Raw genomic sequence first — 15,759 nt, 5'->3', positions numbered from 1 at the left:
GCTTCATAACCCTTTCTCAGGTCCCTACAATGTGTTCCTAACCTGTCCTCTACAGAACTACAAGCTCTACACTCCTTTAAAGCTGATGACTCCATCATTATCCTCAGAGCAGACAAATGATCTACCACTGTGATACTTGACTCAAAGGAGTATGTTAGTGAAGGTCGACACCAGTTGCCTGTCACTTCAACAAACAGCGTCTGCCATCAAGATTCCACCCTCGTGATTGAAACTGACCTGTAGTCCGTACTTAAAACACCAAGCCCTTCACAAGGACTAACACCTCAATCCATAAAACTTCTCACACAACCCAAACCACACACCCCCACCTTTTACCTTCTTCCTGTTATCCATAAACCAAATCATCCTGGCCCTCCTATGGTTGCTGGCTTCAAAGCACCCACCAGAACGTATGTCTGCCTTAGTTGATCAGCACCTTAGTTGATCAGCACCTACAGCCCATCATACAAAGACTTCCCTACTATATTGAGGATATCATCCATTTCATAGATCATCTGAAATTTGTGCCCATCCGACTCCCACCACAAACCTTGCTTACAAACAGACCAGGGGTGCGGCCATGGGAACCATGATGGTTTCTTCCTATGCCAACCTTTTCATGCATCGATTGGAGGGGGGCTTCCTGGGATCCTTAAGTCTTCAGCTCCTGGTTTGGTTCAGACAGACTGATGCCATCTTTATCATATGGACTCATGGTGAGGCTGACCTGTTAAAATTCCTGGAATCTCTGAATAACTTCTCCCAATTAAATTTCACATGGTCCTATTCCGAATACCATGCCACTGCCCGTGATGTTGATCTCATCCTCAACAAAGGCCAGCTACACACTTGTATCCACATTAAACCTACTAACAAACAACAGTACTTACATTTTGACAGATACCATCATTTCCGTGTCACACGTTCCCATCCATATAGCCTTGGCATTTGAGGCAAACATATTTGTTCGAGTGCAGACTGTTTAAGGAACACATCACCATTCACAACTCAGCCTTCCTATGCCAGCCTTATCATGGGTCGCTTGGCAGGGGTTTTCCTGGGATCCGTACGTCTTCAGCCCCTGGTCTGGTTTAGATACATTGAAGACATCTTTACCATACGGGCTCGCAGTGAGGCTGACCAGTTAAAATTCCTGGTATCTCTGAATACCTTCTGCCATTTACATTTCACATGGTCCTATTCTGAATCCCGTGCCACTTTCCTTGATGTTGACCCCATTCTCACCGATGGCCAGCTAGATACTTCTGCCCAAATTAAAATTACTAACAAACAACAGTACTTACATTTTGACAGATGCCATCATTTCCATGTCACACGTTTCCTACCATATAGCTTTGGCATTTGGGGCGAACATATTCGTTCTGATGCAGACTCTTTACAGTAATACACTACCATTCTCACTGGACATAAGTACCGCACCAGTCTAGTTCAAAAGCAGATTTCCCTGAACATCACATCCAATCCTGGTACTGCTGATCCCTCCAAAAAACAACTTCAGAACACACCATTATCACTCAGTATTATCCTAGTCTGGAACATATTAATGACTGCTTCGACAAGGCCAAGATTTTCTAAAATCATCATCAAATTATCAATTAGGATGAATGGGCAGAGGCACAGTGTGTATGATGGCAACACGCAATATCCTGTTGCAGAGCATGCTCTACAATATGACAATTGTAACCTCGGTGCCTGTTTCACCACACGCACCATTCGGATTCTTCCCCCAGACACCAGTTTCTCTAAGTACGCAGGTGGGAACTTGCGCTTCAACTCATCCTTGGTGCTTGCTACCAACCCGGCCTTAATTTATGTTAATTTCTTCCCTCTCAGCATTTCTTCACAGTAACTACTCTTTACTCCACTCTGTTTTAGTATTCTTCATCTTTCATTGTCTTACCAGTCTACTTTACACTGCCCTCCTCCCACCTCAGTTATGTACAATGCACTTAACATTTTCACTCTTATTAAATCATGCACGATGTTTAAGCAGTAATCTCTGTCTTTCATATTAACCTGTCTTCCACTCTAAGTTCTCAGGCTTTCAAATCTTGTCCGATGCAGTCCTCTACAATTAGTCTTTCCTTTTCATCCCATTCGGTAAGTCTCCCCTGACCCATGGTTCTGGGTGACTTTTCTGAAATCTACCCCTTTTCCTAGACCTCTCCAGTTATTTTCCTTCATCCCTCTTCCTTTCCCTTCAACTCTTCTGTCTGAAGAAGGAGCCACAGGCTCCGAAAGCTTGCCTAATTATGACCTCCTTTAATGTCCGTATTCTACCACCACTTGGTGAGTGGAAGTTTTATCTATCCAATTAATTTATATGGTCAAATATTGCTTGTTTTTGTTGTGTCCTCAGAGTCTTTCATGGCGGCATGACTGAATAAAATCTTTGTTTTGAAGCCACGTCAATTTGAATAAAATTCTTGAGGATTTGATGGCTAGCTCCACCATCGTCATCAGGAGTGACTAGTGACTACCAGTGCTGGCACTATTTCCCACTTATGTACCTACAATTAAGGCTGATGGCACCAATCAGTGTGTGCTGAAAACAACTTGTGCGTGGAAGGTGAATAGCTAAGCATTGCCTCGAAAACAGACACAAAATACAGTTTGAGAGCACAAGAGTCTTGGCTCATGCATCAACATACTAGGACTCCATTATAAAAGAGGCAGCCGCGATTAGAATAAGCAGCAATAATTTAACAGAGACCACGGTTACACACTGAGTAGGGCATGGGAGCGGGCTTTGGATGTTAAAAGAAAGCAGTGACAGATGTGTATCGCTTGCAGGGAGGCAGGAGCAGCTGTTTCAAATGTGGCGCCAGCCCATCGTGTCACCTGATGTCACTAGTCACTCGGTCCTGTGGCGGGCCAGGGCTGCTATGAGCTGTCAAACTCACCTTCCGCACACGCGTTCCTTTCGGCCATCTTTGGTTGGTGCCAGTGGCCGTAATCATAGGTATATAAATGGGAAATATTGCCAGCACCGGCAGTCAGTAGTCATACTCCTGCTAACAATGAGGGAGATAGCCAGTGAAAGCTCAACAATTTTATTTGAATTGAGGCGGCTTGTAAACCAAGAAGATTTTATTCAATTGTGTTCCCTGTCATATTAACGTTGTGTACCAAAATATGGGTGCAGAAGTATGTGGGCACATCTCATGACCCCAAGCCACTGCCTGGGTTCCCTCTGACTACTACTCACAATGTTCTTTCACCCATGCCCACTAGCATCCCTGCAACTTGAACCTGGCAACAAGGCCTCCAACACATCATAAAACATCTCTCCGACAGAGCATGAAGAGTTTGGTGAGACATGTCCACAGTGCTATGCCTCACCAGAACTATTCTCAAGAGGCAACGAAACCTGACATGTTGACTCCTGCCCTGGATTTTTTTTATGCAGGAAGAAATACACTATCAAAATGTTAGCTGCTAAAAAATGTTAATTTGAAAATTGACAAATTCATAGCTTCCAGGTGGCTGGAGAAATGTGCACCCCTACCGGAACTGTAGAAGACTATGCATTGACAATGTGGCAGACACACAGCCTTGGTTGACAGAGCATCGGTAAACAGATAACATGACACAATTAAATCATACTTTGAACAGTGAATGTTGGTAATTTCTCTGACACAACTGTTCACAGTTACCTTTCGCTCGAATTTGCAACTCATTTAAAATTCATAATGATTACCAGTTGCTTGTTGCGGTATCAATAAGTCAACAATGGAGGTAAAACTGAATTAATATCCCCTGTTTTTTTACTTCACGTATGGCTGTTAATAGCATCTGTCTTGTGAGGATTCCAGAGTTTTACAGTAGTGCGGAATCTAATTAAAAGTTCTAACAATTGCAAAGATGAAATATTACGACGATGTTATGCACTCAAAATCAGCTATTTCTCCCAAAGACCTAAATATGTGCTAGTCACAAGTTACTTTCTTGGACATTCATCCCAATGACGTCGAAATTTTGTTGTAAACTGGAAAATATTAGAAGAAACAAGAAATAGCTCTGATTATTCTGTGCATTGTGGTTTGAAAGATGACAGTTATGTCAATAAGAGACTGGAAAGAAAAGTTTTTAGTTGCAAATGTCCGTCTTGTTCGCAAGTAACAATATAATTCACAATGACCATTTTCAGTTTACTGTTATCATCGGATTGTTACAAAATGGAAGAAACACTAATGTGACAATAATAAGTTGAAGTGGCTCAAAACAAATACATAGAAAGTCTAATAGTAGATAAAAAATTAAATCTAAGAATACATTAAAAAGATAACATGGTTGCCAGCCATAACATTCCATTAAAAGTATTCTGATACAAGTATCAACGTCAATCTGTACATGCTGGTACATAACAAGTGCTAACAATGCCTTGAAGGTGTAATATATATGTAGTACATACACAAACTTCAGCTGGTAAAGGGAGTTAATGCTGACATATTAAGTAAACAGTATACACACACACACACACACACACACACACACACACACACACAAAGTAAAAAAGGGAAGGGAAGAGAGAGACCAGAGTTGGTTGTGCAATCGATGAATGTGGTGACACATTGATATACAATAAAACCTGTGAAAAAAAGGTGTGTGGATTACAATTTTTGCAGCTTGGTATCTGTCTTCAAGAGCCTCAAGGCAAATTAGGAACAAAAATAAAAAAAAAAAGGTCTGTTCAGTTGCAAAAATCGTAATCGAAGCAACAAAATTTGGAAAAATGAGAAACAATAATTTTCAATATTTAATTTGAAATGCCTTCTTACAATTTGTAGAAAATAATTATTTCTTTTTTTGGACTCTTGGGCCACACATAACACCACACCTGTTTTTGAAGAGGATAACAAAGAGGCTGTTGCAGTACTGGGGACTCCACCAGGAACAAATAATGGTTGGTTGGTTGGTTTTGGGGGATTAAAGGGAACAACTAACGTGATTCAACTTCTTGATAAAGAATTTTTCTAGAGTCAAAAGCATTTTTCAGACAATACAACTTCTGACAGCTCTTAGTCATTTCAACAGTATGGAAAGGAAAGTTGCTACTCACCATATAGCAGAGATGCTGAGTCGCAGATAGGCACAAGAAAAAGACTGTCAAAAATAAGCTTTCTGCCAGTAAGCCCTTTGTCAAAAATAGACCACACACACACACACACACACACACACACACACACACACACGACTGCAATCTCTGGCAACTGAAGCCAAAATTCCAAACCTAAAGGGGTGAAATAAGGGATGACTGTTTTTTTTTTCCTTTTTTTAAATGTTGCTATTAAGGTAATTTTGAAGCTACACCTACAAAAATTAGTATTTGGTTTCTCAGTCAGAAACAAAGGATTATGTGTTTCAGTGTTTTTGAAAATTTAACCTCCTGGGGTAGAAACAGTGGGTGAAAGAGTTTTTTGATAATATATCATCATACAGAACTGCTAAAGTATTTTTAAAACAACGTCTTGGTATTTGACTTCTCAGTTAAAAATAAAGAAATATGTGTCACAGTGTTTTTGGAAATTCAACCCCTGTGGGGATGGAACAGGGTATGAAAGTTTTTATGGACATATTTCATTATGCAAACATTTTTCAAGCTAAATCACTGGCATCTCTGTTAGATATAAAACATATACATGTCACCGTTTTTGGACATTCAACCCCTAAGGGTCTGAAACACTTTATGAAGATATTTCATTCCAATAGCATTTTCAAAGCAAAATCTTTAAAAATCGGTGTTTGGCTTCTTGATTGGAGATGAAAAAATACATGTTTCACTGTTTTTGGAAATTCCTGAACAGGTGAAATAGGGTCACACTGATTCACCGGTTAATTATTGCCCAGCCAAAACCCCTATGGATAGAAACTTGAAGTTTGGAGAGGTATGGAACTTAAACTGAAGTATCGTTTAAGAAGGGACTGTCCAAAATTGCACTCCTAAGGGGGTGAAATAGGGGATGAAAGGCTTTTTGAAATTATGTCACTATTAAGGGAATTTTGAAGCTAGAACTATGAAAACTGGTATTTGGACTCTCAGTCAGAAAATAAAATGTACATGTTTAAGCATTCTTGGAAATTCAACCACTAAGGGGATAAAATAGTAGGTGAAAGATTTTTTGAAAATAAATAATTACAAAAGAACATCTATGACAACTGGTATTCAACTTCTTGGATATGAATAAAAAAAATGTGTGTTTCAGTGTTTCTGAGAATTCACCACTACAAGAGTGCAATAAGGGATGAAAATTTTTAAGAAAATATTCTGTTACATTGAAAAAATTTAAATCTAAATATGTGATTGAATGTTTTCTGGAAACACAAATCTCTAAGGGGGTAAAGTAGAGAATGAGATTTTTTATGAAAATTTTTTATTAAGAAAGTGTTTTTAAAGCTATATTTATGAAAATTTAAATTTGGCTTCTCATTTAGAAATAAAACAAATACCATAGTTCACTGTTCTTGGAAATTCGACTCCTATGGGGGTGGAAGAGGAGATGGAAGTTTTCATGAAAATATATCACTGTGCAAGCATTTTTGAAGCTAAAGCTATGAAAATTTGTATTTAGCTCCTCTCTTAGAAATACAATATACAAATGCACTGTTCTTGGAAATTCAAACTCTTAGGGGGTGAAATGTATTATGAAAATATTTCATTGCAAAAGCATTTTTAAAGTTAAATCTTTGAAATTGGTGTTTTGCTTCTTTGCTAGAGATGAATAAATACATGTTTAACTGTTTTTGGAAATTCAACCTCTAATGGGGTGAAATAGCATAGGACTGATTCATCATCACCCAGCCCAAAGTAGGCATTGTTTAAGAAGGGACTGTTCGAATTTCTACTCCTAAGGGGGTGAAACAAAGGATGAAAGGCTTTTTCGAAGTGTGTCACTGTTAAGGGTATTTTGAAGCTAGAACCACAAAAACAGATATTTGGTTTCTTAATCAGAAAATTAAAAAACGTGTTTCAGTATTTTTGTAAATTCGAGCACAAAGGGGGTAAAACAGTGGGTGTAGATTTTATAGAAAATACATAATTACTAAACAACTACTAAAGGATTTTTAAGGTTTCATGTGTACAGGAATATATCACTAGGGATAAGATAGATATTGCCTATAGGAAAATTAAAAAGACCTTTGAAGGAAAGAGAACCACCTGTATGAATATCAAGAGCTCAGATGGAAAACCAGTTCTAAGCAAAGAAAGATGGAAGGAGTACATAGAGGGTCAGTACAATGGAGATGTACTTGAGGGCAACATTATGGAAATGTAAGAGGATGTAGATGAAGATGAAATGGGAGATATGATACTGCGGGAAGAATTTGACAGAGCACCAAAAGAAGCTTTCGAAGCAAGGCTCCAGGAATAGACAACATTCCATTAAAACTACTGATACCCTTGGGAGAGCCAGCCATGACAAAACTCTTACCATCTGGTGTGCAAGATGTATGAGATAGGCGAAATACCCTCAGACTTCAAGAAGAATATAATAATCCAATCCCAAAGAAAGCAGCTGTTGACAGATGTGAAAATTACCAAACTATCAGTTTACTGCATCACGGCTGCAAAATACTAACGCGAATTCTTTACAGACGGATGGAAAAACTGGTAGAAGCCGACCTCGGGGAAGATCAGTTTGGATTCCATAGAAATGTTGGAACACGTGAGGCAATACTGACACTATGACTTACCACAGAAAATAGATTAAGGGAAGGCAAACCTACATTTCTAGCATTTGTAGACTTAGAGAAAGCTTTTGACAATGTTGACTGGAATACTCTCTTTCAAATTCTGAAGGTGGCGGAGGTAAAATACAGGGACTGAAAGGCTATTTACAATTTGTACAGAAACCAGATGGCAGTTATAAGAGTCGAGGGGCATGAAAGGGAAGCAGTGGTTGATAAGGGAGTGAGACAGGGTTGTAGCTTGAATATCTGTGTACTGAACAAGCAGTAAAGAAAACAAAATAAAAATTTGGAGTAAGAATGAAAATCCATGGAGAAGACATAAAAACTTTGACGTTTGCTGATGACATTGTAATTCTGTCCGAGACAGTAAAGGACCTGGAAGAGCAGTTGAACGGAATGGACAGTGTCTTGAAAGGAGGATATAAGATGAACATCAACAAAAGCAAAAGGAGGATAATATAAAATAAGGTGATGCTGAAAGAATTAGATTAGGAAATGAGACACTTAATGTAGTAGATGAGTTTTGTTATTTGCGAAGCAAAATAACTTATGATGGTCGAAGTATGGGGGATATGAAATATAAACTGGCTATGGCAAGGAAAGCATTTCTGAAGAAGAGAAATTTGTTAACTTCGAGTGTAGATTTAAATGTCAGGAAGTCTTTTCTGAAAGTATTTGTGTGGAGTGTAGCCATGTATAGGAATGAAACATGGAGAATAAATAGTTTAGACAAGAAAGGAATAGAACCTTTCGAAATGTCGTGCTACAGAAGAATGCTGAAGATTGGATGGGTAGATCACACAAATAATGAGGAGGCAGTGAATAGAATTGGGGAGAAGAGGAATTCATGGCACAACTTGACTAGAGAAGGGATTGGTTGATAGGACACGTTCTAAGGCTTCAAGGGATCACCAATGTAGTATTTGAGGGAAATGGGGAGGGTAAAAATCACAGAGGGAGATCAAAAGATGAATACACAAAGCAGATTCAGAAGGATATAGGTTGCAGTAGTTACTCGCAAATGAAGAGGCTTGCACAGGATAGAGTGGCATGGAGAGCTGCATCAAACCAGTCTCTGGACTGAAGACCACAACAACAACAACAACAAGGCTTCATCAACGACAACTGGTATTCCATTTCTCGGTTTTATAAAAAAAAGAAACAAACACATTTCAGTGTTTCCGGAAATTGACCCTTAAGGCAGTGCAATAGGAGATGAAAATTTTTAAGAAAATATTTCATCACATTGAAAAAATTTTAAAGCTAAATTTATTAAATTTGATACTTCACTTCTTGGTTACATACAAAGAAATATTTGTTAGGGGATGAAAGTTGTGCTGTGGCTGAGCAGTCCTAGGCGCTTCAGTCTGGAACCGCGTGATTGCTATGGTCGCAAGTTTGAATCCTGCTTCGGGCATGGATGTGTGTGATGTCCTTAGGTTAGTTAGGTTTAAGTAGTTCTAAGTTCTAGGGGACAGATGACCTCAGATGTTAAGTCCCATAGCGCTCAGAGTCATTATGATGAAAGTTGCTACAGAAATATCTCCAGAAGAACACAAAAGACATGATTAACAAAAACTTTGCAGAATCGCTTTTTGATCAGATGTACAATCAGAAAAGACCATTATTATATGGCCTTAATCAGCATGAAAAACTTAGAATTTGTTTCAATTTGTGAATAACAAAAAATTCGATTATATAAAACAAAAAAGATCTCTGCAGGCTACACACTCTATGTGGGCTCTAAGCTAGTGTACAATAAAACTGTAGTATTTAAATATTAGATATCTGACTCACCTGGATAAACTTATTATATTGTGACATTTTGCCCAATACTTCAGGAAAATAATAAGTGGTCGTATTCTAAAATCCATGTCTAATACATGAGACAACTGCTTGCTCTTAAGTACACATCCTTGTCCTTGGAAGCTAATATCACAAGCAATGCCAGTTGGTATATGGATGATTTTTACTATAGGTATGCGAGCTTCAGGAATTGCAACAATGGACCCAAATTTTCGGTGACGGGTCCATAGAAGTTTACGTACACGTCTCACTATCTGGGGACCATCAAAATTTCTGGCAGCAATCTCTGTAAAAATAAGTAAATAATTAATAATAATAATAATAATAATAATAACCATTCTTGCATAGACCGCCAAATAACCCACAAGTCGAAACAACAATAAAAACTATCAACACAATCATACACAACAAAATAAATGAAAACACAACTATGGAAGAGTTACAACGACTAGTTTATATAGGAGCACTCACTACTCTAAATATACACACTAGGCAGAGATCAGAACCAACCAACACACAGAAGAAACCCACAAAACCAGCATGGCAACACAGGCTACAGATCAGAATAGAAAAACTGAGAAAAGACATCGGACAGCTAACACAATTTATAAGAAATGAAATGTCAGAAAAAAAAAAGAAAAAGGTTAGGTAAAATCTCACAACAAGAAGTGATAGAGCAATTAGATGAAAAGAAGCAGAAATTACAATCATTGGCCAAACGACTTAGAAGATACAAAAAAAGTGAAACAGAAGGAAACAAAATCAAACATTCAACACAAACCAAAAGAAATTTTAGCAGACAATAGATAACACACACATTAAAATAGACAACCCACCAAACATAACAGACATGGAACACTTCTGGAGCAACATATGGTCAAACCCGGTACAACATAACAGGCATGCACGGTGGATACAAGCAGAAACAGACACATACAAGATGATACGACAAATGCCTGAAGTGATAATTTTGCAACATGAAGTCACCCAAGCAATTAATTCTACTCACAATTGGAAAGCCCCTGGAAAAGATAAAATAGCAAATTTCTGGCTAAAGAAGTTCACCTCAACACATTCACATCTAACTAAATTATTTAACATATCTAAAAACAAAGATGATGTGACTTACCGAACGAAAGCCCTGGCAGGTCGATAGACACACAAACATACACACAAAATTCTAGCTTTCGCAACAAACGGTTGCTTTGTCAGGAAAGAGGGAAGGAGAGGGAAAGACGAAAGGAAGTGGGTTTTAAGGGAGAGGGTAAGGAGTCATTCCAATCCCGGGAGCGGAAAGACTTACCTTAGGGGGGAAAAATGGACGGGTATACACTCGCACACACACAACATATCCATCCACACATATACAGACACAAGCAGACATATTTAAAGACAAAGAGTTTCAACTCTTTGTCATACCACACAATATCCACCAGTACATCAATGCAATACAGCTACATCCAAACTTATATATACAACTACAGAAATCCGTAATTATTGATACATGTTCAATTACCCGAAAGTTCCTAAATGCAATATAACATATACCGTACAGTTAAAAGGAAGTCACACTTGATCAAGGTCCGCGTTACTTTCCATTTTTGACCGGACATAACGTCTGAGAAAAGAAAGAAATAATAATAATAATAATAATAATAGGAATAATGAGGATAATAATAGTATTGCTAAGAACTCATCATATATTTGTGGCATTTTGTAGCAGACAGACACTCACATAAGGTAGCTCAGCAGATTATCTGCTCTGAAGATGGCCCTAGCTTTGTTAGATGAGCTACCATCTTGCAATTTATGTGTCTATTTACCGTTCAGGGTATGCACTATATGATTAATGTCTTTTCACTCACTGCATGGTTTGTACTCAAACCAGGATTTTCCACTATTGTATTACTTGATTTAACAGATATTTAACAACAAACACATCACTTAATATTCTATTAAAAAAGCCTGAATAGACAGAATGTGATCCAACAGCAATATAAAAAGTTGACAGAGTGATTGATCTCTTAAAATCAGAAGTTAATTCGTTTAGTACTCTGGATCAATGTGGTAAAGATAAAATAACACTGGTCAACACTCATTTTCTTGCCAAGGATATTTGAGTGGCTTTAGGATGGGTTAGTGGTGCTGAGGACGAATATAGCAACCATTTATGCAGTTTGGCTCTAGTTTTTGAGATAATGCATGATTTATTCAAAAAATTAGAAAAAATTGCTAATACTGAACTCGAGCGCTACAAACTACGATGAAAAAAGAAAATAATCTTTATAAATAGCTTCTATGAAAACCTGATAGGCATTTGTCCACGTATAAAACATAATTGAAAAGTTTCTCTATAAGTACATCATTTTCCGTCCATGACGAACCGCTTCCTGCACGCTTTCCTTTTATAGGTCTCTTCAGAACAGTCACGTTGCAGATTCCAGCAATAATCTGCCATCATATGCCTGTCCCATCTTCCTTTATATCTTTCCTCTATTCCATTCATATCTTGATGGAACCGCTTTCCTTGTTCCTCACTGAAATCACCTAGATTACGAGGAAATCGATCCAAGTGGCTGTGAAGGAAGTGCAATTTTATGCTCATGTTAGCTCCTAAGTTTTGAAAGTTAGTGAGCATGTTTTTGACCAGTTCCTCGTAATTGGGAGCTTTATGATTGCCCAAAAAACATTTTACAACAGCGACAAAACTGTTCCAGGCCGATGCTTCAGTGACAGTCATGACACTTGTAAAATTGGTATCGTTGATGAGCCTGCGAATTTGAGGACCATCAAATATTCCTGCCTTAAGTTTTTCACTACTGAGTCCAGGGAACGTATTGCAGATGTATGTGAAGCAATTACCATTTCTGTCTAAAGCTTTGGTGAATTGCTTCATTAGTCGTAACTTAATATGTAATGGTGGAAGAACAATCTTGTCCCTACTAACCAGAGGTTCATTAATGATGTTTGCTTCACCAACAGCCATATGTTCCCTTGGAGGCCATGTTTTCTGCTTCCAATGTTCGTGCTTTGCCCTACTATCCCACATGCAGATAAAACATGGGTGCTTTGTCTATCCACTTTGTTGTCCAAGCAAGAAGTTCACCATTTTCAAATCAACACAAATCAACCACTGGTGCTGCATATACTGAATTTTCTGCAGAACCATCTTGATGTTAGCATATGCTTCACAAAGTTTTGTTGAGTGGGCAATTGGAATAGATGCGTAACGATTGCCATTGTGTAGGAGAACACATTTTAAACTTCTAGTGGAACTGTCTATGAAGAGACGCCAGTCCTCTGGTCTATATTCCGGCAGCTCCAATTCAAGTAAAAGTCCAGGTATATTGCTGCAATACACTATAACCTCTTCTTGGTTGAAGTATGGACAAAGGTTTTCTTCTCTCGTCCGGTAAGCTGTTATTTTAACACTTGGATGAAGACAGTTCTTTTCCTTAAGCCTGGATGCTAAGAGCTCTGATGCTTGCTTTGAAAGATTGAGTTCTCGTATCAAGTCACTGAGATCCTTCTGGTCGAACTGCTGGGGTTGTGTCTCACGTCCTTCGTATTCCGAACCACTACTTGTACATTCCTCGCCGTGCACATTGTCATCTGATGATGTTAGCGTGGGTAATGTTGTGAAGGTTGGTACAGGAACATCGTGGCTGTGCACCACCGGTCTTCTTGCTGACTCCAAATCGGGATATTCCCACTTTCGTTTTTTGAACCTATTAAAACCTTTCACATTAACAATGCAAAAATAGCAATCATCTGTATGGTTCTTCTGCTCTCGCCATACCATAGGCACTCTGAAGTTTAAGCCTTTCCTTTTTCGTTTTGTCCACTGCCGTAAGCACTCCACACAGCATTTACAAACTTTATGGGGTGCCCACGCCTTGTCTTGATCTCCAAGTTTAATTCCGAAATATGCCAGATACGCTTCCTTCACAAAAGGAGTGATATTCTTCCTGTTCTTTTGAAGAACGTATTCACCACAAATGTAGCAGAACTCATCTGGATGGTTCACGCAAAGACGGCATGAAGAACTCATGTTTTCCTAAAACAAAATTGCACAAATACTACATATTATGCAGAACTTTCTTGTATTTGCATGTCAATCACATCCAACAAACATCATTAATTGTTTTGTGTGAAATGAATACTCACCTCTTATTTGCTACGTCACGATGAAAAGGTTCTATCTCCTTGAAGCTGCACTGCACATGTGTGTGACTTTCGACCATCGCCATTTTTCTTGTTTACACTGAACGCCACCTATCGGCTGTTGCGGGGATTACCTCGGCCAACAAATGAATGTCGAGTACCGCCGAATTCAAATCTGCACAACCCTCAATATCTTCAACACACGCACCGCACAACAGGACTGAACACATGCTGACAGTGTGATGTTTGCATGATGTAATCCTCAACCACACAGATGCACTCCCTGAGCACAATTGTTTAATAAAGATAGTACAATATCACTAATTAAAAAACAGGTAGCAAATACATTACACCATATATGGACCCTGCAGTCGATATTATCCACATGAAACTCTCATTTCCACAAATAACCTATATCTCAAAAACCAGAGCCAATTTGGAAAAAGTACAAATATACTCGGAATGAGTATCATAACAATATCCCATTTTCGTTCAAACTTCCCTGGCAACGAAAAAAAAATTTTATTTTGTAGAGCTGTGTAATCAGTCAAATGCGATATAACACGACATGTCAGTTTCTCTAATGTTAATAACAGTATTTCTGAAAAAAAGGAAGTAACAGTACTACACAGAGAGACGTAATGTGAATTAAAAGGGAGCTGAAACAAAAAAGAGAGGTGTAAGTGATGTTCTAGAAGATGATTAATGTTGTACAATCTTTAATATTGTATGTTGCTGATTATTAATCATTTTCAGAGTCTATGACGAAAACTTTATCTTCTTATATTTATATATAAAAATACAACAAACCATGATTACAGAAAATTGTTAAGGATACACAAGCTGTTAAAATTTAGTCCAGAAGCACTTTACATTTTCAATACTGCCATCTTCCCACTTTGCACTTTGTTGTGAATTGGCATAATTCTGTGTTGCTTTTTAAATGATACTGCAAATACTGAAATTTTACAAGGATATGGTTGTTGCACCATTCAAAAGTGCAATGTAAAAGCATTACAAGAACAAAAGTGTATTTCAGTATACACTGTTCAAATAGATGATACAATTAGCACAAAAAATATATGAGACCTACAAGGAAAAAGTTTTATGCGCCCTCCCACGTTTGAGAGGTTATTATTTTATCTGCAGTCACAAAAAAAGTAGAGGAATCTCTAAAACTATGAAACCAAAATTGAGAATACTTCTTATGGTTCAAATATAATGAACTAATTTGCGTGTGTGTGTGACCATCCCAGAAGCACTACAGAATGTAAGTCCGGCATTGCAGTCCTAGCATCATCACCTCATTTCCTTCCTGATGGACCCATCAATCTTTCCTTTTCCTTTGCTTGAGCAAACTGCAGTTGTGAATTATAATGATCTTGTCTGCAGTATGCAGAGCTTCAGTGGGGCAATTTTAAGGGCAAAGCATATTATTACTGGAAGATATCTTCACCTCTTTACCCAACTTCTTTCCTATAATTTTCATGTAATCTGCTATGGTTTGTTCCTCCTAGTCTTTTGCTCATACAAGATAACACTATTTATATAATATATTGGAGATGCTGAGTCACAGACAGGCACAACAATAAGACTGTCCCAAATAAGGTTTCGGCCAGCAAGGCCTTCATCAAAAATAGACGACAGACGTACGTGCACATCCCCCCCCCCCCCCCCCCCCCGCCCCCCCCCCTCCCCCACACACACAAACACAACTCACACATACATGACTGCAGTCTCTGGCAACTGAAGCCACACAGTGAGCAGCTGCACCAGTGCATGATGTGACTGGGAGGAGGTAAGGAGGAGACTGGGGCAGGGTGGAGGAGGGGTAGTATGGTAGGGGTGGGGGACGGTGAAGAGCTGCTGAGGAGGGAGCAGGGACAAGGTGGAGAGATAGTAGGGAGCTATCTGCAGTCGGGAGGTTAGACAGTGGGCATGGGACAGGTTGGTGGGAGGAGAGGGGGGGGGGGGTGGAAGGAGAGAGAAGTAAAAGAATGGGTTTGATGGTGGAATGAGAGAGCTGTGTAGTACTGGAATGGGAACAGGGAAGGGGCTCGATGGATGAGGGCAATG

The 15,759-nt window shown here is 38.7% G+C and overlaps 1 protein-coding gene across 4 annotated transcripts in view; it reads right to left on the bottom strand.

Annotated features, from left to right (window-relative positions):
• LOC124797977 (speckle targeted PIP5K1A-regulated poly(A) polymerase-like) overlaps window positions 1–15,759 on the bottom strand; it is a 254,563-nt gene that overhangs the window by 111,074 nt on the left and 127,730 nt on the right. For all 4 annotated transcript variants that reach the window (XM_047261151.1, XM_047261150.1, XM_047261152.1 and 1 more), the window contains one exon: window positions 9,511–9,805. In XM_047261151.1, the coding sequence (XP_047117107.1) occupies window positions 9,511–9,805 (295 nt within the window). The remainder of the gene's footprint in view (window positions 1–9,510; window positions 9,806–15,759) is intronic.

Source organism: Schistocerca piceifrons, chromosome 5 (assembly GCF_021461385.2).
Source record: "Schistocerca piceifrons isolate TAMUIC-IGC-003096 chromosome 5, iqSchPice1.1, whole genome shotgun sequence".
NCBI classification, from domain to species: domain Eukaryota; kingdom Metazoa; phylum Arthropoda; class Insecta; order Orthoptera; family Acrididae; genus Schistocerca; species Schistocerca piceifrons.
This window is presented reverse-complemented; position numbering and strand designations above follow the sequence as displayed.